The 27,507-nt window shown below is 54.2% G+C and overlaps 1 protein-coding gene across 1 annotated transcript; it reads left to right on the top strand.

Moving 5' to 3' along the window:
- The first annotated feature begins 1,256 nt into the window (after window positions 1-1,256).
- On the top strand, window positions 1,257-27,507 carry MYBL2 (MYB proto-oncogene like 2). The gene is made up of 14 exons (XM_068987269.1): window positions 1,257-1,276; window positions 4,798-4,891; window positions 8,768-8,839; window positions 9,659-9,751; window positions 9,905-10,125; window positions 12,355-12,517; window positions 16,775-17,062; window positions 19,880-20,290; window positions 20,702-20,841; window positions 22,124-22,223; window positions 23,878-23,991; window positions 25,288-25,380; window positions 26,314-26,463; window positions 27,060-27,507. The coding sequence occupies exons 1-14, from the start codon at window positions 1,257-1,259 to the stop codon at window positions 27,186-27,188; spliced, it is 2,088 nt and encodes a 695-aa protein (XP_068843370.1). The 3' UTR covers window positions 27,189-27,507.

Genomic DNA, 27,507 nt, shown 5'->3' on the forward strand with positions numbered 1-27,507 from the left:
TGAATTCTTGGCCTTGGGGATACTGCTGTGAATTGAGGGGCCCCTTGAACTTGACTTCCCTGGTGGCTCAGATGGTAAAGCGTCTGCCTGCAATATGGGAGACCCAGGTTCGATCCCTGGGTTGGGAAGATCTCCTCGAGAAGGAAATGGCAACCCACTCCAGTATTCCTGCTTGGAGAATCCCAGGGACAGAGGAGCCTGGTAGGCTACAGTCCATGGGGTCGCAAAGAGTCGGACATGACTGAGTGACTTCACTCACTTTGAACTTTAGCAAGCCCATAGTTCAAATCAGGACATGCGTAAGTCAGCAAGTAGACTGGGCTGTGGGCTCTTAAAGGAGCAATAGGAACTAGTTCCGGTGGGAGAAGTGGGAAGTGTATCCGCCCCAGCAACGGCCAGGAGGCTGAAGAGTTTCCTCCCGCTAGGGGCGGGGTGGTGGTCTGGCAGAGTGCTATAAACCTGATTGCAGAATATTTTACCCTGAGGGAGAGGACAGAGACTTTAAGTTCTGGAGAGGCAACATCAGGTTTGCTTTTTAGGAGGCTTGCTTTGGGCTGCCAGGAGTCCAGCTGAGGAGCTGGAGCCACTTGAGTTCAAGGCTGGAAAGGAAGAAGGGAGTGGGTTCCAAGTCTCAGCCCTGGCCTAGGTGTAGGTGAGGAGGCCGCTTTGGGGTGGGGGTGGGGGTGTAGGGACATAGCAGCTGCTTGGACTAGCGCTGGGCTGTTAGCACAGGTAGTTTCCCTCGGCCTCACTCTCCCACCCTTGCGGCTCATTCCCTTTTCTCAGTCTTCCCTCCTCCAGGCCTGCCCCAAGGCTCTCGGCCGGGCCTTGCCTCTGTCACCAGGTCGCGGGGTCAAAGCCGCGCCCACGAGCTCCCTGCCCTGGGAGTTTCGGTGCTGTGCCCTCGGGCCCTCAGGCCCCGCCCCGCGCGGCTCGCTGGCCCCGCCCCGAGCACGGCCCTCCCGCTGGCCCCGCCCCGCGTCGCTCGCTGGCCCCGCCCCGCGCACCAGCCCGCCCGCGCGCCTGGCCCGGGCGGCGCCGACGCGCTTGGCGGGAGATAGAAAAGTGTTTCTGCGAGCGCCGGCGGCGGCCGCAGTCCCCGTGAGCAGCGGCCGGACCTGTGGTCACGCTGACGCCTCGCCACGCGGCCCCGGGGCCCGGAGCGGCCGGAGCAGCTCGCACCCTGACCCCGGCCCGGCTCCCGCTCCGGGCTCGGCCGGCGGGCGGGCGAGCGCGGCGCGGCCCGGGCCGGGGGGATGTCGCGGCGGACGCGCGGGTGAGCGGAGCCGGCCGGCGGAGGGCCCTTCCCCCCTCCCCAGGCGCCATCCTCCTCAGCCCCGACCCCTGCCCGCACCGCCACCCTCTCCGGGGCTTTTCCGATCCCGGCCGGGCGCGGTTGGGGTCGGTGGAAAACTCAGGTGTCCCGCGTCGCCTGACGCGGGGAGGCGTCGAGGGTGCGCGCGAAGCCGGCGAGCTCTCGGGGGCTCCTCGCTCGGCACCCCCGGGCCTGCTGGGCCTCGGAGCTGGGGCGAGCGGGTCTCCTGGGACCCGGGCCAAGCCTTGTATGATGTCATTTTGTCTCCCGCCTAATTGCGGGGTGGGGGTGGGACGGTGGTGTCAGCTGGAAGGGCCTTTACCGGGGAGGGAGGCGACCCCTGGAGAAGAAAAATTATTTTCGAAGTCGCGGTGAGTGGGAGGCGAAAGCCTGGAAGACGCTTGTCTTTGGAGCCTTTTGGGGGGTCTGGTTTTGCCGGTGGGCATTTCTTAACATTCGGGGAAGCACGGAGCACTCCCGGCTCTCTCCCCTGACGTAGGAGGGTTGCTGGGGCCAGGAGGGACTTTTTGGTCCCTCACCACCTGGGCTCGGGGCCTTAGGTCGGTCTCGCTCCGGAGACCTTCTTCCTGTCCTACGTGCGGGGGTTGGGGCAGCTGGGGTTGAATGCAAGGGGAAGAGAGACTGATCTGTGCCAGCAACCCCTGGGGCGGAGGCAAGAACTGCAGTCTCCATTTTACTTATCCCCCAGAGTTTGAATGGCAGAGACAAGCCAGAAATCAGGTCTGTGGGTTCCATGTTCCTGTCTTACACCTGTTCCTTGAGTGTCTGAGTTCTAGGCTTTTCAACCAGTCTGGGAGTCACACTACAGAACCACAAGGGTTTCTGACCTGTTCCCTCCCAGGATCCATGTATCCATACCAAATAGCCTGAAATATCCCGCTTCAGGTGATGTTTGCCTTCACAGGCTTCTCAGCAAGGAAACATCTGATCCCTGGGAAGTCATCAGGCACAGGGTGTGTCTTCCTCAGGCCATGGTTTCTCAGAGCAGCTCCAATTCCCAGGAGTTATTTTCTGGGCAGGCACTGGTCAGGCCCTGAATTTCTGGTTCAGGAAGTGTTCACTCCAGGCAACAAACCCAAAGCCCCTGAAAACCCCCAGGTCTTCTACCATCTATGCCCTGGGGCTCAGTGGAAGAATCCCAGCTCCCAGGTGAGGGATGGGTTCTGCATCCTGGAACCCCACAGCATTCAGTTTGATTCTTGGCCACTTGCTGTAGCTCTCTTCTGCACAGTGCCCTACTTCCTGCTCAGCTTCTGACTCACCCCAACTGGAGCAGAGCCCAGCACATGGAAGGGTATAGAAAGGGTGTGTGAGACCTCCACGTGGTTGCACTACTGACTTAGCCTCTGCTTTTCCTGCTGGGATTATCAGATGAGGACCTACAGGTGCAGGTTAACCCCTGCGAGCTTCGTGTGTGCGTGCTAAGTCGCTTCAGTTATGTCTGACTCTTTGCAACCTTATGGGCTGTAGCCTGCCAGATTCCTTTGTCCATGAGATTTTCCAGGCAGGAATACTGGAGAGGGTTGCCATGCCCTCCAGGGGATCTGCCTGACCCAGGGATTGAACCTGTGTCTTTTATGTTTCCTGCATTGGCAGGTGGGTTCTTTACTGCTAGTGCCACCTGGGAGCTCAGTTTTCACATCTATTAAATGGGAATAATGAGAATGCATGTGAAGTAGACAATCATTACTGTGATGGTGATATAAGTATATTAAACCTCACGGAATTGTCCAGCCGTCTGAAGTACTGTCCGCATTAAATAGAGTATTGGAGCTCCAGAGGGTGTTCACAAAGAAATCACTTTGTCCTTGAAGGAACATTTGCTGAGCTTCTGTTAGAAGCTGGGTGTCAGAGAACCAGAGGCCGGGGTCAGTTGATGTTAAAGCCAGCTTCTTTCTGTTATTAGTATCTTGTAGAATCTCCTATTTTGAGATGGTGGAGTACTCCATGAATTGGGTTGGGAATGACGAGACAAGGTTGAATTCCAGCTCTCTTGACTGGTGTTGGTGGGTTTAGACAGCATCTGTCCCTTCCTTACCTCATTCTAAAAGTTGACTTATGTTAGCATTTCTGATCAACTAAGAGGCAGCAGCTTTGCATGTTTATCAGTCATTCATTCCTGTATCTGGCCATTTCCAGAGCAAACATTTCTTAAGGCATTTTGGTGCCATCCTCCAAAGGCAGATACGGAGGTGGAGGTGACCTCTGTCCCGGTTGTCAAGGAGATAGGCATTTGCAACCTAAGGGCCTGTTATGAGACAGGAGGATTTCCAAGGCGCTCTGGGGAGTGTGGGAGTGACTAGGGAGATGCTGAGAAGGGAAAAGGAGGGTGGCTGCAGAAGGAAGTCCACTTCCTTCTTTTGATACCTGACCTGTGCTTGGAGACTCATAGACTTTTCCTACGTAAAAATGCATGCCTGAGGAATGTCCCTGACAGGTCCACCTGAGTTGGGAGGGTGCTCCAGTGAGTCCCAGACATCCCTGGGCATGGATAGCATGATCTTCATTTTTGTAAACATTAAACCACGTAAATAGGAAGATGTTGGAGTGACTTAGAAAATAAAAACATTCAGAATTCAAAGTTGCTTGTACTCTGATTTTTTGCTCCATAAATTAGGCCTGTGTGAAGGCAAGGATTGAGAAGGGGTATGCAAAAATGCACATAGTTACTGAGGTAATATATTTTCTTTTTTAATATATATTTATTTGGCTATGCTGGGTTTTGGTTGTGGCATGCGGAATCTCTAGGAACTCTCACTTGGAGTATGTGAGATCTAGTTCCCTGACCAGGGCTCGAACCAGACTCACTGCATTGAGAACATGGAGCCTTAGCCACTGGACAACCAAGGCAGTCCCTGAGATAATGTATTTTAAATGGTTTTCTCAGATAACCAATATTTCTTAAAATCCTGGTGCACAATGATTACATACATCTTTGACTTTAATCCTTAAAATACCCATGCAAGTTAAAGTTTTGTTACTGAAAAGGAAACATGAAATGGGTGTCTGGTGTTGAATATCCTAATATTCTTGGTGAAATCTTTTTTCTTTTAGCTTTTGAAATCATAAGGGTGTTAGTGAAAAGACAAGAATAAAGAAAAAAATAGACCATAACTCTATTTCTTCTTTTAATATTTATTTTAGTTTATTTCCTTGGCTGTGGTTGGTCTTAGTTGCCACACGTAGGATTTAGTTCCCTGACAAGGGATCGAACCTGGGCCACCTGCATTGGGAGCTCAGAATCTTAGACACTGGACCACCAAGGAAATCCCCATAACCCCATTTCATCAAAAACTTTTTAGAAAGGGGGAGGGTGGAAGTACCCACATTTGTGCCTACAGTAGAAGCCCACCTCCCTGAAACCTTTCCCTCGAGGTCACTGGCCTCTGTCCGCACTCTGTCCATCAGGTGACAGCCCTTAGAGACGCATATCCTTGACCTTTGGCTTTTTTCCCCTGCAGTGAGGAGCTGGATGAGCTGCACTACCAGGACACAGATTCAGATGTGCCAGAGCAGAGAGACAGCAAGTGCAAGGTCAAATGGACCCAGGAGGAGGTAAGTGACACTGAGGGGCAGTTGCAGGGGATGGAAGTGATGGAAGCTGTGGGGGGGCAGCAGGGGTGGGGGCAGACGGAACTGAACCTGGGGTGTGTCTGTCCCGACCAGTATGATGAAGGGGAGACGCTGTTGAAGGCGGCCGGTGGGCCCTCTGTTTCTCTCTGATGCTTCTCAGCATTCCTGTACCCTGTCAGTATTGACTCTGGGAGGGATGTGTCTCTGAGGAGCAGCAGTTGCTGTCTCTGGGAAGCTGGTGTGTTCTGTATCCTGAACTTTAATTGTGCCACTTGTCCTGTAACTGCTGGGTGGTTTAGCTAAATCTGCCAACCGCTACTTTATTATCATTTTAAAAAATAATAATTGTATTGTGGTCAGTAATACCAAGCTCTGAATTGATTTTCTTTTTATTCTTTAATTGTGTTTATGGAGTGTATATATATATATATGTAGTCAAATGCACCTTTTTAAAGTGGACAGTTCCATCACTTCTAATAAGTGTGTGTTACTTACATAAGTGCCATCTTGATTATCCCTGGAAGTTCCCTTTGTGATTCATCTTTCCCAGCTCCAGGCAGTGGCCCATCCAGTCAGTGTCTCTGATCTTCTTGCCTATTCTCAACTGTACTGTAAATGAATTCACAGAGCTATACTCTTTTTCTTTCTGGCTTCTTTTGTTCAGTGTAATGTTGCATGATTCAGTACTTTGTTCATTTTTTCTTGCTGAATAGTATTCCGTTGTATGGATAGCCCATGGTATGTTTCACTTGTTGATGGGCATTTTGGCTGTTTACAGAATTTGCCTATTGAGGCTAGAGCTGCTATGAAAATTCTTGCCTAAGTATTTTTGAGGATTATGTTTTCATTTCTCTAGGCAGGATACTTAGGGATGTATCCCTAAGGGGTAGGTATATGTTCAGTTTTATAGACTGTCAGGTCTTTTTGTAACTTGACTGTACCATGTTAAACTCCTATTGGCCTTATCTTTTTACTCTACCTCTGTTTTCCTAGATGTGTTTAGTTGTGAGTCTCTTTCCCCCCCAACCTCCTCTTAACTTACTGTTTGAGTTGTGAAACACTCTTAAATCATAAGAGATTTTTCTTCACAGGAGAGCTAGGCCAGCCTTTTCTGTTCATCCCACTGTAGACCAGGGTCTATATCCCGCTCTTGTGGTCTTAGGAGATCAGACAAGGTGGGGTCCCTACCGCGGAGCATCTTTCTCTGCCTGGGATGGAGAAATAAGACCACACGCAAGGCCCGTGGACGTGCTGTGGCAATCACAGCGCTGGCAGGACCGACGTTCTTTATGCCCACCGTGGTGTCTCCTGTCTTACACTAAGCCTTCTGGACCTAAGAGGTGCCTGTCATTGTCTTAAATGCCTTTAGAAGTTGAGTTTACTGTTGTCTGAGAGGTTAAGGAACGCTTCATGGGTGAGGATTTGGAAAATCAGTGATCAGGGAGGTATGCAAAATAGTGGGTAAGTCAGAACAGGAAAGGGGTTGTAGGTGGGAAAAGGCAAGTAGAGGGGCCCTGGTGTGGCTGGAGGGAAGGGTCCTTGAAGAGTTTTTGAAAAGGTTGATTTAGGGAAAGATGGAACAGAGTCCAAGGAGGAAGGCCTTGAAGCTTGGGCTCAGAGACGGAGGCTTGCTCAGCTGGCAGGGAGAAGCCAGTGACGATTTTTAAAGCGGATGAATGATGTGACCGTAGCTTCAGGGAGCTGGTCTACTGGATGTGGGGTGGATAAGAGATCTGGGGCAGCCTGAGGCTGAGCAAGCAGGGAGGGGCGCTGCGTTGTTCAGACAGAAGATGGCTGTGGTGGGATGAGGGCAGTGCAGGTAAGAGTCGACAGGTGGAGGGGCCCACGGGGCCCAGGAGGAATTGGAGAGGGGGGAATTGTCCACCCCCGTTGTCAGGGAGGATGGTGGTGCTGGAGATGGACCCAGGGGACATGGGCAGAAGGCAGGGGTTGGCCTGACCAGGTGGAATGGGCAGCAAGGGAGGGTATGGTGTCTGGAGCTGACTGTGTAGACGTGGGCTGGCCCCGCAACAGGATTTATGGGGACTTTGTCCAGCTGGTGCTGGGCTATGGCCAAGCTGAGTTGAGGGTCTGGATGTCTGTGGTGGCCTTTTTTTCCCCTGCCCGGGAGAGAGAGTGTGTGAAAAAACACCTAATGTTAAACCATTGTAACTCTTCTCAAGTGTATGTTGAGTACATAAAGCGTATTCTCACTGTGCAGCAGATCTTTGGAACTGTCATCTTGCAAAATAAGCTGAATCATTAAACACTAATTTTCCCCATCCCCTCCCCCTAGCCCTTGGCAACCACCTTGTTCTACTTTCTGTTTTTTATTTCTTTTTTTATTTGGCTGCCCTCGTCTTCATTGTAGCACATGGGATCATTTTTTCGGTGCCACATGCAGGATCATTAGTTGCAGCATTTGGAATCTAGTTTCCTGATCAGGGATTGAACCCAGGCCCCCTGCATTGGGAGCATAGTCTTAGCCGCTGGACCACCAGAGAAGTCCCTGGTTTTTATTTTTGACTACTTTAGATTCTTCATATGAGTGGACTTAGACTGTCTCTGTCCTTTTGTGTCTGGCTTATTTTGCTTAGCATAAAGTCCTCAACGTTCATCCAGGTTGTAGCTTGTAACAGAATTTCCTTGTTTTGAGACTGAATAATATTCCACTGTATGGATAATACTACATTTTATTTATATATATAAAGTTTAAAAAAAATAAGTTTGGGGGATTCCCTGGCCATCTAGTGGTTAGGACCCCAAGCTTTCACTGTGAGGACCTCAGTTCAATCCCTGATGGGGGAACTGAGAACCTACACGTTGCAGGGGGTAAAAACGGTCAGTTTGCTGGAGGAATATTTTACACACAAACAGCTACAACTGTTGAAGTACAATCCAGTGGATGTGCTGCCGTGAAACTCATAGCACCACCACCTTGCTGGGTGTTTCCATCACCCCAAGCATCTCTTGCTCCCTGCTGTTCATTTCTTCCACCCACCAGCCAACCCTGACCATGGACACCACTGACTATCTTTTTGTCCCTATAGCTTTGTTTACCTTTTCTAGAAGTTCCTCTGCACAGAATGAAGCAATGTGTACTCTTCTTATGTCTGACTTCTTTCTCTCATCCTAATGATACTGTTATTTTAATGTTGTTGCATGAATCAATAGTTTATATTCAGGAGAATGAGTTTATGTTCCGGAGAGTGTTCTAACAGATATGTTTTTCCATTCCAAGCGCCCACGTTTCCCTGTCTCCAGGGCTGGGTCACTGTCGTCTCTGGCCTGGATGCCTGTAATGGCCTCCTATCCTCCATTCTGCCCTCCTGCAGCCCTTTCTCCTGCAGCTGCCAAAGTGAAGTTCACAACAAGCACGTTGGACTGTGACCACCTGTCAGTGGTGATGCTTCAGTGCATCGGTGGCCTTGCGTGACGCAGAGGCCTGAGTCAACCCTGCGTGTGCTCTGGTCCCCGCCGCCCCCACCCCCACCCCCAAATCCTCTTGCCTCCCTGTCTCCTGCTTCCTGCAGCCTAGCCTCACTAGAGTTCCTTGGAGCCTGTCCCTTGGATCCCCCATAGGCCTCATTGTCCATCTCTCCATCCCTGCAGCACAGAGTGGCCCTCCTTTTGTTTGCAGGAGCCTTTGATTAGCGTCTGCTTCCCTCTAGACTTTAAGTCCCCAAAGTTGAGCAGCTCTGATGCTGGCGTGCCTGGTGCAAAGTTAGATGATCACTTCATGACGTGAATGGATGCATGAGGCTGTTCTCTGTGTTGGAGGGAGGGTGGGTCTCAGTCCAGAGCAGCCGCTTTCTGCACGCGTGTGAGCTAAGCCCTCTGTCTTCCTGGCTTTGGCAGGACGAGCAGCTGAAGGCCCTGGTGAAGCAGTTTGGACAGCAAGACTGGAAGTTCCTGGCCAGCCACTTTCCCGTGAGTGCAGCCCCTCTGCCGCCCGCTCCCCCGGACAGGGAGCCTGGGAGAGACTTGGTGTCAGGGAGAAGAAAGGAGAATTCCTTACCAGGTGCCCCCCGAGCTCTCCCAACAAAACAACCTTCCAGCCTCCTGAGGCCCTTTCTACCCAAACTGGAATCGGGGCACCCTGATGTAAGCGTCCCCACGTGGCAGCCTCTGGGTGCCTGGGGGCCTTAGGCTCCATGATCATGCGTCATATCAGTGGCATATTTGCATTTCTTCCTGCAAGTCACTGACGAGTGGCTGCTCGGTTTCTCAACCGTGAAACTGAACCTGAGAGGAAACGATGCTTGAGCAGGCTTCATGGTGAGGCCCCCGCAGAGCTGACCGGAGCCACCATGTCCAGCATCTAGAGCCTCCTGGTGATGTGGCTCCCCCCAGGATCCCCCACCCCCAGGTCTGCAGGTGACCGACAGGGAGGGGATGTGGCAGGAGCTGCTGCTGGCTTTCCTGGCTCATCAGGCAGCTCGGGGACCAGGTCACCAGACCCTTTGGCCCCATTCCTCACTCCCTGTCCTCTACAGGGTCTGAAACCTTCAGGGAAATAGCCCCTCTCGGAAGCAAGTGAGAATCCCTGATGTAGCCTGCAGGCTGGCACAGGGCAGTTGTGGGCAGTGGCTCTGCACAGGGTTCTGAGTTTGCCTGCTTCCATCCAGGCCCACTTGTAGCAAAGGGAACCACAGTGTCCTGGCCTGTGGGTGTATAGTGTGTGGGGGTTCTGGGAACGAGGCAGGGCCACAGGCCAGGAGTTCTCAGGGATGCCTCTCCTCTTCCCAGAACCGCACTGACCAGCAGTGCCAGTATCGGTGGCTGAGGGTCTTGAATCCAGACCTCGTCAAAGGGCCATGGACCAAAGAGGAGGACCAGAAGGTAACGCCTGGGCCTGAGCCTGCTACACCGTGGCATTCACTCACCCCGGGGGAGGGGGTCAGGAGACTGAGGATGACATCCCACTGGTGGGTGCTAGGGTGGGAAACGGGGGGTGGGGGGGTCCCGCTGGCCTCACAGCGTCTTTCCCCCAAGGTCATCGAGCTGGTCAAGAAGTATGGCACGAAGCAGTGGACGCTGATTGCCAAGCACCTGAAGGGCCGGCTGGGCAAGCAGTGCCGTGAGCGCTGGCACAACCACCTCAACCCTGAGGTGAAGAAGTCCTGCTGGACGGAGGAGGAGGACCGCATCATCTGCGAGGCCCACAAGGTGTTGGGCAACCGCTGGGCCGAGATCGCCAAGATGCTGCCGGGGAGGTGAGCCGCCCGCTGGGGCCAGGGCTGGTCAGGGCACCCCCTGGCCTTTGTGGGGATGTTCAAGGCCTAGTCCGATTTCTCTGGCGTTGTTCACTCTTCCCGGAAGGAGAGGCCTTCAGATTCTTGCCTCGGGCGGTGCAGGGACCTGGCTGCTGGGAGACTGGAGCGGGGTGGGGCGGGCCTGGGGGCCTCCTGTTCACAGTGCAGGTTCTCATCTGGGCCCACTTTTGGCTTCGTGCCCTGGCCATGGTTGTACGCGTGCTAAGTCACTAAAGTCATGTCCTGACTGTTTACGAGCCCATGGACTGTAGCCCACCACACTTCTCTGTCCATGGAATTCTCTAGGCAAGAGCACTGGAGTGGGTTGCCGTGCCCTCCTCCAGGGGATCTTCCCGACCCAGGGATCAAACCCATGTCTCTCGGATCCTCCTGCACTGGCAGGCAAGTTCTTCACCACTGTGACACCTAAGAAGCCACGTGGCTTGGGTTGCCTGGTCTTTTTTTTTTTTTTTAATAAAAGAGAGTAAGTCTCATTCCTCCTGGTCTGGACGTCCAAAGCACTCCTCTGTTTTCACTCTACTCCTTACTGGGCCTGGCCGCTCCAAGCACTGGGTCTCTCGAGGTTCTGCAAGGAGAACTGGAACGACTTGGGCTGCAGTCTTGCCAGATCTTCCAGGGTCAACTCCAGTCTCCCGAGTTGCTTCACACAGTTGCTTCTGGAAACCGTAAAAATCTCTTATTCACCACTACCATCTACCCTGCTCTCTTGTCTGTGTACTTGTGTGTGTGTGCATGTGTGTCTGTGTGTGTGTGTGTGCGCGCGCGTGCATTGACCACCCCGTATAGCACACAAGATAGTCGTAGTTCCCTGAGCAGGGATTAAACCCGTGCGCCCTGCCTCAGGAATGCTGCATCCTAATCACTGGCCCTGTCCATGGGCATTTCTACTTTGCTTTATTTCTAATCTTTTCTTTACGATGGCATTGTGGTGCCAGGGTAAATGGCATGGAGGCAAAGGAGATAGAATACCAGATGGCCTGTTTTCCCTGGAGTCTGAAATCATCTGTTTCCAAACTCAGACCTAAGTGTGTTAATCCTTTTGGTGCTTCCACTAACCCTTGGATGGAGACTCTTCCCCGTGTGGCCAGCCTGACCTGGCTGATGCCACAGCCTCACCTTGATCCGCAGTCACCCTCGCTCACCTGTCGGGCTTTGCACTATGCTCTCCTCCCACCCACAGACATGGAGCCTGGACGCCCCCTGCCTGGTGCCCACTGTGTAGCCAGCTCGCTCTCACCCTTTGGTTTTTGGTGGGGAATGTTGTTTCCTCCGGGAAGGTTGGTCTGTCCTTCCCGCCTGTGGTGAGTCCCTGGCCACCTCCGCGTAGTGCCCAGACCCTCCTCTGAGACTGGTGGCCTATTCAAGCTGTTATTCTGGTGGAAAAGCACTCAGCTCAGAGCCCCAAAGAAGGCACTGTCTCTGTGTGTCCACAGTTGTGCACTGCTGCGACCCGTGTGCGCTGGGGCTGCTCACGCCGACGCCGATGTGTGCTTCCACAGTCCGTGCTTCCCTGTGCCTTGTACCGCTCTCCTCTCTGCTGCTCTGTCCTGCTCTACGGCGCACCCATCGGCCTCTCTCCGTCCACACTTCCTGCGCTCCTGTACCACTGTGCTACCCTCCCTGCTTTTACATGTCACTACTCTGACTTAAGCGACTATACGTGTTTGCGCTTTAATCTTTAACAAATGATGGAGGAGGAAGTGATCTGATTTTCCAGGTTAAAAAGCCAAGGCTCAGAGTAGTCAGCAGGGGACCGTGTGTTTTCTTGCTCTGCCCTCTCTGGTCATTTTCTATCTATAGGAGGTGATCAAGGCTCATGTTTGAGATCCCTGAGCCTCAGGACATGGGCCAACAGCCAGCAGCTTGCTTCCAGTTTCTATAGATGCCCAGGGAGCCGGGAAGGGTCTGAGAGTTGCCAGAACACTTCAGTGTTAGGATTTTTACCCTGTCGGCTGAATAAGATGTTTGCTTACTTCGCAGAGGTGTGTGGAAATACTCTGTAAATCATGCCAGGCTGCAGGCATGTCAGACTTCATCTTAGAGCCCTTAGAGGTCCTCAGGTTGAACCCTCCTTGACAGAAGCCAGAGCTCAGCTCAGAGAGGCTAATTATGCACCCGGTGGGGGGTGGGCCACCGAGCTGGGGTCAAAGGTCCCATTGGCCCCTGCAGGACGGACAATGCTGTGAAGAATCACTGGAACTCCACTATCAAGAGGAAGGTGGACACGGGAGGCTTCCTGAGTGAGTCCAGAGACAGCAAGCCCCCCATGTACTTGCTGCTGGAGCTGGAGGACAAGGACGGCCGCCAGAGTGCCCCCTCCTCGGAAGGCCAGGTGAGCAGCAGGGAGTGGAGCTCGGGAGGGCTTGGCCACTGTGCTTGGGGTGCTTGGGTGGGTTGGCTTGATTTCACATGTATCTGATGCCATCCCATCAACACCTGCTCTTCCCTTTTCCCCCGTTCCCTCGGCTGTTCTTTGATCCTGCAGGAGGGTCTGTGTGGCCACCTGTCTCTCACGAGGGCCTTTCCCCGTGACACTTGTGTCCACGCTTGGCACTCACCTCCGCACAGAAGCAGGACGCAGAAGCCAGTGTCAGGAAGGGGGAGGTGGGGAGGCCTTCAGCCTCCCCCTCGCCATCAACGGCTTCCTTCCCACCTGTTGCTCTCTCCAGCTTTTTCATAGTAAAACATATGTGTACTTGAAAATCAGCTGTGTCAAGGTGCAGTCACAGTAAGATTCGTCGTTTCCTGTGGAGGTCAGGACCGAGACAGTCATGTCGCCGCCACCACAGTCAGAATGCAGAATGTCCCCATCACCCCCCAGGCTCTTGTGCCCCTTTCAGCCCAGAATTTCCCATCCTTAGTCCCTGGCACCCTTCACCAGTTTTTTTAATCACTGTAATTTTCGAAAAAGTCATAAATGAAATCATATGGTGTCACTTTTATAGTTGTTAACATCTCACATCCCTTGTGGCTCAGCTGGTAAAGAATCCGCCTGCAGTGCGGGAGACCTGGGTTGGATCCCTGGGTTGGGAAGATTCCCTGGAGAAAGGCTACCCACTCCAGTGTTCTGGCCTGGAGAATTCCATGGACTGTGTAATCCATGGGGTCGCAAAGAGTTGGACACGACTGAGCGACTTTCACTTTGACATCCTACACCCTAGGGCACACTTTTTTTTTTAAATTGAAGTTTCAGTTCAGTCGCTCAGTCATGTCCAACTCTTTGCGACCCCATGGACTGCAAGCACGCCAGGCCTTCCTGTCCATCACCAACTCCCGGAGTTTGCTCAAGCTCATATCCATCGAGTCAGTGATGCCATCCAACCGTCTCATCATCTGTTGCCCCCTTCTCCTGCCTTGGTAGTAAATGTTGGCACATGCATTAAACAGTATATCCGTTCTCTCTGGAAGTTGGGATTTATAGGCTCAGCCTTGCGCCTTACAGGCTTGTTTCTAACCCTACAATGATCATTGTATTATTTTTGAAGCACGGAGAAAGTTTATAATTGCAAGCATTGACCAGTGAGGTAAATCCCATACACACAGAAAAGGTGAGTGTTTTCTGGCAGGCAATCTAGCAAAATGCATTCAAGTTTTTAAAGAATGTGTCTATCTACCTCAAAGAACTTCTTAAGAAAGAAGTGAGCAAATGAGCAGTGATTTAGTTACAAGGACAGTCAGGAAAGTTCTGTTTCTAACAACAAAAAGTCGGATGTTAACCTTAGTTAAATAAATTACCAGTATAATAGAATCATTAAAATGACAGTGGGGAGGAATGGGTGAGGCTGGGCCTGTGAGGTCCAGATCCAGGTCTAGGCACTCCCTTGGGCCAGCAGGGCCAGCCCCCCAGACACAAAACATCAGGGGGTGTTTTGTGTAAGATTAGAACTTCAGTTCAGTCGCTCAGTCCTGTCCACAACCCCGTGGACTGCAGCACACCAGGCTTCCCTGTCCATCACCAGGTCTTGGAGCTTATTCAAACTCATGTCCATTGAGTCAGTGATGCCATCCAACCATCTTATCCTCTGTCATCCCCTTCTCCTTCCGCCTCAATCTTTCCTAGCATCGGGGTCTTTTCAAGAATCAGCTCTTCGCATCAGGTGGCCAAAGTATTGGAGTTTCAGCTTCAGCATCAGTCCTTCCATTGACTATTCAGGACTGATTTCCCTTAAGATGGACTGGTTGGATCTTCTTGCAGTCTTACAAATGGGCTTCCCTGATGGCTCAGTGGATAAAGAATCTACCTGCAATACAGGAGACATAGGAAATGTAGGTTTGATCCCTGGGTCAGGAAGTACCCCTGGAGGAGGAAATGGCAACCCACTCCAGTATTCTTGCCTGGGAAATCCCACGAACAGAGGAGCCTGGTGGACTCCAGTCCATGGGGTCACAAGAGTCAGACATAACTTAGCGACTAAACCACCCATTTTACAAACGTCATTTTCTCCTTATATCTTCCCCTGTCATTATGTGTGTACAGACCTTCGCCTCATCCTTGAATCGGTCATGCCGTCTGTCGCCTCTTGTCTTGATGAGCGTCTCGTCACCATGTATGCTGCAGTGGATATCACTGTTCACATCGCTTGTACATGTGCCTTTTTATGTGGGGGAATGCTTAGTCGAACAGTGTAGACATTTGAAATTTTCCTAAAGTGAAAAGTGAAAGTCACTCAACCGTGTCCGACTCTTTGCAACCCCATGGACTCTACAGTCCGTGGACTTCTCCAGGCCAGAATACTGCAGTGGGCAGCCTTTCCCTTCTCCAGGGGATCTTCCCAACCCGGGGATCCAGGGGACCTTCCCACCCAGGGATTGGACTCAAGTCTGCTGCATTACAGCGGGTCCTTTACCAGCTGAGCCCCAGGGAAGCAGCTTTTCATAAGGCATCGCCAGATTCCCACTCAGCCCCAGGGAAGCAGCTTTCATAAGGTATTGCCAGATTCCCACTCAGCCCCAGGGAAGCAGCTTTCATAAGGCATTGCCAGATTCCCACTCAGCCCCAGGGAAGCAGCTTTTCATAAGGCATCGCCAGATTCCCACTCAGCCCCAGGGAAGCACTTTTCATAAGGCATTGCCAGATTCCCACTCAAAGGGCAACGCCATCCTGCTGTAGCAGAAAGTGGAGCTGCCTGTGTTCCCACACTGGGTCACAGCTGGCTCAGATTTTACAGAATGTCTTTGCCAGTTTTATGAGCAGCTGTGCAGTATCATTGCTTCACTTACATTGCTTTTACTAGTGAGGTTGACCATTTTCTCTTTTTTTAATTAATGTTTTATTTTATTTATTCTACTTTAGCCACACTGTGCAGCCTGCAAGATCTTAGTGCCCCAACCAGGGATTGAGCTTCTGCCCCTGCATTGGGAGTGCAGTCTTAGCCACTAGGAGCCTCACGTGTGCTGGGTTCAAGGCTCCTTGGGCAGTCAGGTCAACATGTCAGAGCTTGTTTCCAGATTCTTCCAGGGGAGCTATTGCCACAAACGATCTTCCTCTATTTCTTTTTTCTTTTCCTGTCACAAAATTAGTATCCACTCCTTTTTCAAACCTTCATTTTGAAATAATACTAAACATACAAAAAAGTTGCGAGAAGAGTGCTCTCCTATACCCTTTACTGGGTTCATTAAATTTTAATATTGGTCAGATTTGCTTTATGTTTCTCTATGTACATAGATATTTTTTAACCTGAGCTATGTGAGATACATTGGTTCCATACATTGTGCCTTTTATCCCCTAATACTTGAGTTGTATTTCCTAAGAATAAGGACATTCACCAGTGTACCTTGAGTACACACTTGGAATTTAACTACTTTAGGAATTTTAACTAATCTTCCATCCAGTTTCCATTTTTTTCCTGCCCATGATCCAGTCCAGGGTTAGACACTGTTTTGTTGTCCTGTCTCTTGCATCTGCTTTAGCCTTTCATGGTACTGATACTTTTGAAGTATAAGGTTAGGCTTTGTTGTTGTTGAGCTGCTAGGTTGTGTCTGAATCTACGACCCCATGGACTGTAGCACGCCAGGCTTCCCTGCCCTTCACTATCCCAGGATTTGCTCAAGTTCATGTCCGTTGAGTCGGTGATGCCATCCAACTGTCTCATCCTCTGCCACCCCCTTCTCTCCTTCCCTCAATCTTCTCCACCATCAATGAATTGTCTCTTCGCATCAGGCGGGCAAAGTATTGGAGCTTCAGCTTCTCTATCAGTCAGTCCTTCCAATGAAAATTCAGGGTTGCTTTCCTTTAGGATTGACTAGTTTGATCTCCTTGCTGTCCAGAGGACTCCCAAGAGTCTCTAACTCCACAGTTCAAAAGCATCAATTCTTCAGCACTCAACCTTCTTTATGGTCCAACTCTCACATCCATACCTGACTACTGGAAAAACTATAGTTTTTGACTAGACGGACCTTTGTCGGAAAAATGATGTCTCTGCTTAGGTATGTTATAGACCGTCTTTCAATTTGGGTTCACTTGAGTTTCCTTATCAAGTGCTAGGGTTGCTAGACTTCTGATAAGGTTCAGATGGTGCATTTTTGCTGAAACACGGCACAGTTTGTATCTCATAATGACAAACTCAAACTGCATGCCCTGTGTCCCCAGGGAAGTGTCGTGACCAGCTGGCCTCCGGCATTCCCTGCCCTGAAGGAAGAGGAGAGCAGCGAGGAGGAGGTCACAGCGGCCGCCCCCGCCCAGGAGCAGGAGCCTGTGCCTGCGGAGCTGGACGGAGTGCGGACCCCAGAGCCCCTGGAGGACTTCCCCAAGCGTGAAGACCAGGAAGGCTCCTCGCCGGAGACCAGCCTGCCCTACAAGTGGGTGGTGGAGGCTGCCAACCTCCTCATCCCGGCTGTGGAGTCCGGCCTCTCAGAAGCCCTGGACTTGATCGAGTCGGTAATGTTGGTTGAGGGACTTCCCAGTGGGCCCTGAGCACCCCTATGAGGGAGCACTCATCCCCCTAGACAGACGTCCTTCCATCTGCTCATCATCTTGCTGATGTGGCTGAGCTGATACTGAGCGCCCGGCCAGGGCCTGGCAACCCCAAGAGAGTGGCTGTGCCGTCCCTGTCTTCAGGGAGCTCCTGACTCACTCGTAAAGCCCGGGGTGGTGGGGCATGCTCCCCAGTGGAAGTGGGGGACAGAGTCCTCGGGGGATGGGGAGGGTGTGGTGTCTATAGCAGCACCAGTGCACTGGTGTTGGTGTAGCGCCGATGGTCGGGTTTCCTGGAGAGGACCCCGGGAAGGGCAGGGGTCTGGGGCTGCGACGGTGAGCGCGTCCCAGTTTCTCAGGGAGAGCCACACTGGCTGTGGGCTGTGCCCCTTGGGGAGGGGCTCTGGTGGGGGCTGCACTTCTTGGTGTGACTTCACAGCTCCATCTGCCAGGCCTGAAGTGTGGAGTGGGTTTCAGGAGGTGGTGGGCAAGAGGCTGGTGACTAGGGGGGCAGAGGCATTCAGTGGGCAGCACCCACACAAGCCTTCCCACTTCGGCTTCCTCTTATTAGCTGAGAATAATGATGCTGTTCATTGAATATCTGCTAAATGTCAGGCTGTGGGCCTAACGTGTAGTCCACATGGTATCTTGGGAAGGCTTTCTTTTCTGTGTTTTTGTAGATGAGGCTCAGAGAGATCAGATGGTGTACCCAAGGTCACACAGCTAGTAAGGGGCTGAGGTCTTCACCATCGTGCCCAGTGTCCTGCCCAGTGAGGGCTTAGACTGTGAAGTCGGTCTCAGGGGGCTGCCTGCTCAGACCCTCTGGCTCTGGGTTTCCCCTCTTGCCACAGTGGCAGGAACTCTGGTGTCTCCTCCACCAGAATGGATCTCGCAGTTAGCTGTGTGTGTCGGTCTGTTCAGCAGACTACCCGAGGGCCGGCTGAGGTGAGCGCTGCCCGCCCTGCTGGAGCCTCACCGGGTTGCCTGGGGCCATCCTCAGACTCCTCTCAGGCACCTGTCACGTCCCAGTCTTGGGGCTCCTTCTGTGATGACGGTTTCTAACCCCGGAATGCCTGCCACGCGCCAGGCTCGCTACTTGCTGCCTCTCTGTATGCTCTCAGTCCTTTAACAGCCTGTGAAGGGGGTTGGTTGGTGGACTCAGCTCAAGCTCAGACAGGTTAGGAGGCTTATCCAGAGTCACAACAGCTGGTGAGTGCTGAGCTCGGGCTGACTCCACGATGACCTTCAGCGACTGGTTGGGGTGGGGGGGGGTCACAGTAGCTGTAGAAACACTGCCATCGTCCCCTGGGCCAGTCCTTGGGGCATGTACTTGGGCCTGTTAGATGCTGTGAATTCCAGGGGCCCCTGCAAGGTTGGCGTTCCATGCTGGGAGGTGGTCCTGGAGTCAGCACTTCCCTGAGCTGCCCTCCACCCTCAGGAATGAACTTCCCAGGCTCTTGCGAGCCCCAGGGACCAGAAATCACCACTGGGGTTCCTGTCCATTCAGAGCCAGATGCCCAGGGACCAAAGTGGAGACATTTGTCTCCAGAAGCCCTAGGGCTAGGTTGTCATTAACTGGACAAAGGCAGAAAGGACCCAAGCTTTCCTCTCAGAATTACTCTTAGGAACTTAGTGACCTTGGGAGGATCATACCCTCTCTGACTTGGCTGCCTTGGGTTGCGAGGGAGAGGGTAATACTCCCTCAGCAGGGTGGGTAGAGGGTGGATACAATTTAGCTGAAGCACCCAGTGAGGTGCCGTGATGTACAGGCTCATGGAGCTCAGGGCCGCTGGTCTGAGCTGGCAAATGAAGACCTTTCATCCTGCTCATGGCCTAGGGCCCAGGTCTTCACTTCCAGGTGTCTGTCAAGAAATAAAGAAGGTTTATGTCCAAGATGTTCATAAAGAACATCTGTTCTTAATCTTTAAGAATTAGGAGGAACCCAAATGTCCAACAGAAGGGGACTGAGTAATGTATATTCAAATGATAGAACATTTTTCAGCTGTAAGAATTATTATAAAAGTTAATGTTTCTGCTATAACAACTAAAGTCTACTGATGGTAAACATTAAACTTTGGTAATAGAATGAGGTGCCTGCATTATTCCAGCTCTACAGAAATTTTAAATGGAAAAAGAAGCGAAATAGAAATGATTTGTATTAAAGTTAGGAACGTTGAAAATACTAAATATTTAGGGACACAGGTAAGTGTTAATTGATAAAGAAATGCGTAAAGATGGTCAGTGCTTAATTTCGGCAGTGGTTTCCTGCCTGCAGGCAGAGGTTTGCCAGATAGACCTGGAGCTTTAGTGATAAGGTTTTATTTCTTAGGCTTCTTGATGGGCATATGAATTTTCTTTGTATTTTTTTCGGTGTTTTTTGTGTATCTTAAAAATGCATAGCACATTTTTTTTTTTAATAACAGCAAGCAGCCATGTGCATGATAGGATTTCAGTTATGTTTACAAATACAGATACACAGACATAGAAGAATCGTTGAGGAAAGGCAAGGAAGAGTTAAGGGTGATTGTTCCTGGGCTGTGGAATCAGGGTGTTTTGTTGTTGTTGGTTGTGCCACGTGGCAAGCGGGATCTTGGTTACTGACCAGGGATTGAACCCGTGCCCCCTGCAGTGGAAGCGTGGAGTTTTAACCACGGGCCGCCAGGGAGGTCCCTGTGGGATCATCCTTGACGCTCTAATATTTTCCAGTAGCACATGAGCCCTGTGGTTTATCGACCGCTGGGAAAGCCAGTTACTCCTAACCCCGCCCCCGTCTCCGGGCAGGACCCTGACGCGTGGTGTGACCTGAGTAAGTTTGACCTCCCCGAGGAGCCGTCAGCTGAGGGCAGCCTCGTGGGCAGCCCAGGGCAGTCCCAAGCCTGGCAGCAGCAGCCCGTGCCGCCCCGGCCGGCTGCTGCTGCCGCGCCCAGCGTGACCGAGTACCGCCTGGACGGCCACACCATCTCTGACCTGAGCCGCAGCAGCCGGGGCGAGCTGATCCCCATCTCCCCCAGCACTGACGTGGGGGGCTTGGGTATGGGCACACCGCCCTCCGTGCTCAAGCGGCAGAAGAAGAGGCGCGTCGCCCTGTCCCCCGTCACAGAGAACAGTGCCAGCCTGTCCTTCCTGGACTCCTGCAACAGCCTCACCCCGAAGAGCACGCCCGTCAAGACCCTTCCCTTCTCTCCCTCCCAGGTGCGTGCACCCCACCCCGACTGCTCACTGGGAGCGGGTGACGGTCCCCCGCTGCCCAGTACAGGCCATTTTCTGGGTGTCTGCTGTGTGCAAGGTCCTGTGCCCAGTGCTGGGGACGTGGGACCCCAAACCAGGTCTGGCCCTGCCCTCGTGAAGCTTAGGAAGACCATTTCAGAGCTACCTTTTTTTTACCTTCTGAAAAGAAGCTGCTCTCAAGACAGCCAGCCTGCTTTGCCTTAAGTTCACAGCCAGCAGCACATGGGGGTGGGAGATGGACTCCCGTCAGGCTGGCAAAGGGAGGATTGGGTGACGCCAAGCCAAGGGTCCACGTGGACCTGCATATCTGTCCTGGCCTTTGCTGTCCGGCCCTGAGCTCATCGCCTCATCTGGTTTCCTTTGTCGTCCTGGCAGTTTTTGAACTTCTGGAATAAACAGGACGCACTGGAACTGGAGAGCCCTTCGCTGACATCCACCCCCGTGTGCAGCCAGAAGGTGGTGGTCACCACGCCACTGCACCGGGACAAGACGCCCCTGCACCAGAAGCATGCTGCGTGAGTGCCAGGCCTGCCCTTGCACCCCCAGCAGAGACCGGCTCTCTGGGCGAGGGACGCCTTGGGAAAACACCTGGGACTCTTGTTTCATGAAGGCAGCCTCCTCCTGGTCATCACACCTCCTTCATCAGTGTAGTCTGGTGCTTCACTTTTGTTCTAATTCTTTTTTTTTTTTCTTCTTGTTTTGTTCTTTTGGCCACATGGCTTGCGGGAACATAGTCCCCAACCAGGGATTGAACCTGTGCCCTCCTCAAAGTGCAGAGTCCTAACCACTGGACCACCAGGGAATTCCTCTTTTTTATTTTTTTAATTTGATGGTTTTCTAAATTCAGAGATTAGAAATGTGGAGAGTCCACCTTGCCACGAAAAATGTAATGTGTGCGTCATTTCTGTAAGTTCCGAGTGCAGATCCACTGTGCTTGAGCAGCTCTACGGGAAGGACACAAGGCCCCCCAGTTCTCTCCATTTTCTGGTGCTCAGGAGGGACGGCTGTGTTCCACCTTCAGGCCTGTACAGGTGGCTTACCTGCTTCTGTGGAGGTGCTTTCACAATAAGTTTTCTTCCTTGTATCATCATGACCCTTGAATTCCAGGTAGAGTTGCTTAACTGCTCTTCGGCTCGTTACATTTGCTGGGTGGGGGAGAAGCATTGCTATTTATATTTCAGGAGTCAAGCTGTAGATCAGGGATCCGCTCAGGAATTTTAGTTCTCATAATGATAGGTGATTTCAGATAAGCTGTATGGATCCCTTGGTCAGAAATCTGTCTTTGAACAAGTGATCTAAAATTTAACATAGATAGGTTTCTTGAGAAACGATTCTCCTGTCAAGTCACTAAACTCTTAAACAGACAGCTGGCACCGCCAAAGGAGTAGCTGCTGCTTCTCCGGAGAGACGGGGAGGGGTGTGGTCTTCCTCGGTCTTCCTCGCCTGCCTCTCCTGCTGGGGTTGCAGTCTGGCCACAGGCCACCTTGTTTTATGGAAAATCCTAGTGACGGCAACATCTTCAGCAATTCTTCCACCCATTCGGGTCTCCTGGACTGCCTCAGGCTCTTCCTATTCTTTGCTGTTTTTGAGGACGGCCCTTCCTCTCTGCCCCCGGAACTCCCCTTGCAGATGAGGAGGTGGGTGGGTGGGCGGGCAGATGGGATGGGAAGAGACCACGTCTGGGGGCTGCCTTTCTGCCGCTGAGGCCAAAGGTCAGTTGGGGGTGTGGGAGTCAGGAGCAGCCCATGGCAGAGCCCCCCAGTGACATCGCCCAGCCTCCTTCTCCGTGCCTGGCAGGTTTGTAACCCCAGATCAGAAGTACTCCATGGACAACACTCCCCACACGCCGACCCCATTCAAGAACGCCCTTGAGAAGTACGGACCACTAAAGCCCCTGGTAGGTGGTGTGGCCGGGCCAGTCCTCCAGCCGTTTATGATCACTCACCCTGTCCTGAGATCCCATTAGCGTCTCCCGACTGCCTTGAGAAGTTGCAATTCCCTAGTTTGATAAACAGGGCCCCCTGTTAAAATGAGTTACCAGCTCTCGAGATGTCTCCAGAGCAACCACCATGCAGGCGGTCCTGGCTGGTGCTGGAGCTACGGCGGCATCCCAGTGGACCTGGGGGTGGTGGAGGCCGACATCCGAAGTGACCGAATACTCAGCTCGTGGCTGTGCCAGGCAGAACATGGGCAGGCTTTGGGATGGAGAAGGACTTAGACGTGGGTGCTGCAAGCTGGTTGAGGAAAGTGGTGAATTGCTTGTCAAACCTAAGGCTGTTGACCAGCTGCCTGTCAGTGGGCTGGAAGCAGCTGGGCAGTGTGGAGACATCTCCTGGGTTGCTTTCCCCGCAGTGTGAGGACGGCCCTTCTCCCCCAGCTCCTAGTTCATGAGATGGTCCTGCTTTACCCCAGGGCAGAGAGGGCTGGCACCCCGGGTTTTCTGAAGCAGGTCGTTTCTGAGAACCCAGCTGCAGGTGGGAGAAAGGTGGGTCACGGAGAAGAATCCCTGCAGTGAGCTCCCCTCCCGGCTCCCAACGTGGGGCGCAGGTGGGGCTGTGGTCTCCCCGTCCTGGCTTGGAGCTGGAGGAGTTGCCCCAGGCCAGGCACAGTCAGTCCGGCCCTTTCCTGACTTGGACTCAGCTCCCAGATACTGAAATGTCTGTGTGCTCTCGGGACACATCCAAGAGGGCAAGTCCGACCTTGGCAGCGATAATTCAAGTACACGGGGGCTTTTAGAGTGACTTCTCCGGTTTCACTGTGCCCTACATCCCCTGGCCTCTGCCACCTGAGCGTCCAGGCCCAAGAAAGGGATGTGGAACCAACACCTCTGTTAGTGTGGGGTCGAGGTGGGGAAGAGTTGGGCTCTGAGTGTGTCCAGGTCCTCTGTTGGTGTGGGGCCTAGGTGGGGAGGAGCTGGGCTCTGAGTGTGTCCAGGCTCTGAGCTCACAGCTGTGTGGCCCTGGGCTGTGCTCTCAGCCTCCGTCTGTACTCAGCGGAGGATGCCAGCTGGTTCCTTGGCCTGGGTGAGGGTGGCTGTGATGAACTGGAGTGCTCCCAGCCCTGCCACCTGAGCGTCCAGGCCCAAGAAAGGGATGTGGAACCAACACCTCTGTTAGTGTGGGGTCGAGGTGGGGAAGAGTTGGGCTCTGAGTGTGTCCAGGTCCTCTGTTGGTGTGGGGCCTAGGTGGGGAGGAGCTGGGCTCTGAGTGTGTCCAGGCTCTGAGCTCACAGCTGTGTGGCCCTGGGCTGTGCTCTCAGCCTCCGTCTGTACTCAGCGGAGGATGCCAGCTGGTTCCTTGGCCTGGGTGAGGGTGGCTGTGATGAACTGGAGTGCTCCCAGCCCTCAGGGAGCTGATGCCAGTGTCCCAGGCAGGACGGTTAATGGCCATGGACACCGTGTGTGAGGCCAGCGTCCCGGCTCCAGGCCGCCTCCGGCATCACCCAGGGCAGCGGAGGTGCGGCCGGGTCTGCCCTGCCGCCCCCACTAGCAGGCTTGGCGCGAGTCCTCTGGCCTGGGCGCAGAGCCTCACCCTGGCCATCCCCGCCCACAGCCCCAGACCCCCCACCTGGAGGAGGACTTGAAGGAGGTGCTACGCTCCGAGGCCGGCATCGAGCTCATCATCGAGGACGAAGTGAGGCCTGAGAAGCAGAAGAGGAAGGCCGGGGTGAGCGGCTGGCCGGGCGGGGGGCAGCTGGGGAATGCACCGGGGGTGGTGGGGCAGGGGGACGGGGGGCAGCCGGGGAACAGGCACCAGGAGCAGGGGGCGGCTGGGGAACAGGCAGCGGAGCAGGGGGCGGCTGGGGAACAGGCACGGGGGCGGGGGGGCAGCCGTCTGTTCCTACAGCCTAGGGGTCCATGAAACTGGCCGGCACAGCTGCCTGCCACCCTTCCCTCTCCCCTTGAACTGGTGCCTCAGTTATTCCGCGTTGTTTGGACCCTCCTGAAGTGGTCTCTGGGCCAGGCAGGGTGGGTAGAGCGGTGATTAAGACCCGGAGGGGGTCGCTTCTGGAGTTCAGCGGGCAGAAATGGCAAACACCCCCAGTGACTCAGCAGCACTCGGGGACAGAAAAGGCCCAAAGAGGATTTCAGGGGGCATCCTTCAGATGAGCCGCCAGCCGGCTGTCGGCACAGTGTGAGGAGGTGGGGCCAGCCGGTTCAGGTGAGGTGGGAGCGGGTGGGGACATTGCTCCGGATGCCGGGGTGCAGAGGCCGGGCCACGCTGGACAGACCTGTCCCACCCCTGGCCCACATGGTTTCCTGACTGCAGGTGGCTCTGTGTCTCCTGTTTTGAAGCCCCTTTGTTCCCAGGGCTCTCCTCTAGGGAGAAGGGAAGGCGGGAGTGGGCCAGAGTGGTGGTGGGTGGCCAGGCGGGGAGGGGACCCTCCAGCTGGGCCCCCTGGTGTATGGGCAGCTGTGTCTGCAGGTGGTTCCCAGCAGGGGTAGCAGCTGTTGGGGGCACAGGGCTGAGTTCGGGGACAGTTGTCAGTCTCAGAGGCTCTCCCTGGGGTCAGAGCTGCCCCTGATCTGCTTATAGGAGGCGCGGGGCTTGGGGGCTGGGCATTCCCATAACAGCCTGTGTCCCACGGCGTTATGTGTCTCTGTGTAGCACCCCGGCTGGTGGGTGTTCTAGTGGTAGCTTGGCTGTGTGGGTGTTTAGTGTGGTAGAGACTTGGGCTGCGCTTGGTCCCCTTGGGGATGAGGTTGGGTGGAGGTGGCCTTGGTGTCCTCCATACCTGGTGAGCATCTGGCAGGACAGTCTGCCCTGTGGACAGAGTCTACGATGGGGCCAGTGTCCTGGGCCCCCACGGCTCCCCCAGAAGATCCTCTCCAGCCGGGCCTGCTCAAGGGCTCTCCCTGCACCAGGGCCTGGTTTCTGGACCAGGGCAGCCGGGACCAGTGTCATCAGGCACTGAGGGTGACGGGAATTCAGGCGTGTGCCCTAACCACCACCTCTCCCCAGATGCGGCGAAGCCCCATTAAGAAAGTCCGCAAGTCCCTGGCTCTCGACATCGTGGATGAGGACGTGAAGCTGATGATGTCCACGCTGCCCAAGGTTGGTCAGGGGTCTGGGAGAGGAGCCGTCCTGTGAGGCCACTCCCTACTCCCCACCCAGCTGCAGGAGGCTGAGAGTATGGAGTCTCCTTGGGGGGCCTGGGCCTCTGGAGCCCTTCAGCCTGGAGAGCCCTGGGGGTGGAGTCGGCGGGGCTTCCCTGTGCCGGGCTCAGCGAGGAGGAAGGGGGCAGGTGGCACTGGGCATTCCCCACTGGTCGACCCAGGCGGCCTTGCTCTGGTCCTTACAGAAGGCTCGGTCAGCAAGCGCTGATGGCGAGCACTTGCTGGGCGTGTGTGTTTTCTGAGTCCCCAGCGCCTTCCCTTCTATTGCACTGCTAGGGAGGACCCGGAGACGATCAGTGAGGTGCCTTGGGGCCCTGCCAGGTGATCAAGGCACCTCTCCCCTGGCATGGATGCCGCCCTATTCCCAGGCCAACCTCCAGAGGGGGCTACTGCTTCCATAGAGCCTGGCCCCCGGAAACCATGCCGGGCAGTCGATCCCTTGCAGCAGGCAGTGAGGTGAGCTTGTATCTCACTGGTGGCCGGCAGCAAACAGTGAGGGCTGTGGAAAGGCCCACGAGACAGATGACTGCCTGGCAGCTCCTACAGGTCCGCCTGCCACTCAAACTCCTGGCAGAGAAAGCTCCGTCTAATGAGGCATCCACGCCAGGCGGGAACTTGGTGCACTCCAGACAGACCCTTGGGCGAGTGAAATAACTAGTGGAAAGAAAAAAAGTCAGGTCAAGTGATTAAATGCAGAGAAGGTGGAGTGGAGGGCCTGGTCTCTGGCGTCTCTTGAGCTGCCTGTGCCTCAGGTTCTTGCCTATAACAAGGACGCTGAGCCCAGCAGGCTGTTTCAAGGGTAAAGGCCTGTCTGGGAGGCTGCCCAGGCCTGTGGCAAAACGCTGAGCCTCTGACTTGGTTTTGCTTTCAGCCAACCAGCATCCTCGCAGCGGGCTCCTCGGGCCTCACCCCATCGGGCAGCAGAGAGGACAGCAGCCTGCTGAACAAGGGCTTCCTGCAGGCCAAGCCCGAGAAGTCAGCAGCCCCGAAGCCCCGGGGCCACTTTGCAACCCCTGCCCCTGTGAGTGCTGCCCCTCAGGGTCTCGCTCTGCGCCCTCCACACCCCAGGGCCTTGCACTGGCTTTGCCTCTGCCTGATGCCCTCCAGTGGCTCTGCTGACTGATGAACGTAGGCTTCACATCTCTGTCCAGATGCCACTCCCGCGGGGGACCTGGGTACCAGAAATGCCCCTCCGCGAAGCCGCTCCTTCACGATGTGGTCTCACTTGTAATTAAGACATATCTCCGTGACTTTGTCCTTGAAGGCAGGGATCCCCTGCCTGTTTCCCCAGCCATCTGCAGTTGTCAACCCCTCTCTGCTGCTCTCCAGCCTGCAGAGTTATAGCTTTTTTTCTCCCGTGGGGGCTGTCCACATGGTGGGCACGGGGGAGGGTGGGGGCTCATGTTCTGGTCCAGCCTCCTTGCTCTATCCCTGAGGATGCCCAGAGATGGCACTAACTCCCCAGGTCCATCAGGAAGGTGCAGTGAGCGCAGATTGCGACTTCTAGAGGGAGGGAGTGTGATAGAAAATGTCCCCACCCCTCCCCAACCAGGGTCTCCAGGCTTCCCTAGGAGCCCCGGCTGCTGCCTGGATGGTAACCCCCTTTCCTCCTCCCAGATGACCAGCGCCTGGAAGACGGTAGCCTGCGGGGGCACCAGGGACCAGCTGTTCATGCAGGAGAAAGCCCGGCAGCTCCTGGGTCGCCTGAAGCCCAGCCACACGTCTCGGACCCTCATCTTGTCTTAGGGGCTTGGCAGTCACGAGCCCGTTCTCATGTTTACAGGGGGCTGGGGGCCAATTCTGGGGTGTGAGTGGGAATCACACTCAGACCACCTGCAGGGAGCCTGCTGCCACCAGCCCCTCCCAGACTGCTCAGGTGGGGACAGGCAGGCCCACCTGCTGTCCTGTCTCCGAGCCCGGCTGCAGCTGCGGGCAGTTCCTGGTGCTAACAGAACAAAGTCCCACCTCTGAGCTGGCCTGGCCCTCCCCGAGTGCCACAGGGAGCCCCTCAGCTTCTCCCGAGCCCTGGCCAGGCCTGGCCTCATCTCAGACCCCTGTTTAGGAC

This window comes from Capricornis sumatraensis, chromosome 15, assembly GCF_032405125.1.
Source record: "Capricornis sumatraensis isolate serow.1 chromosome 15, serow.2, whole genome shotgun sequence".
Classification (NCBI taxonomy): domain Eukaryota; kingdom Metazoa; phylum Chordata; class Mammalia; order Artiodactyla; family Bovidae; genus Capricornis; species Capricornis sumatraensis.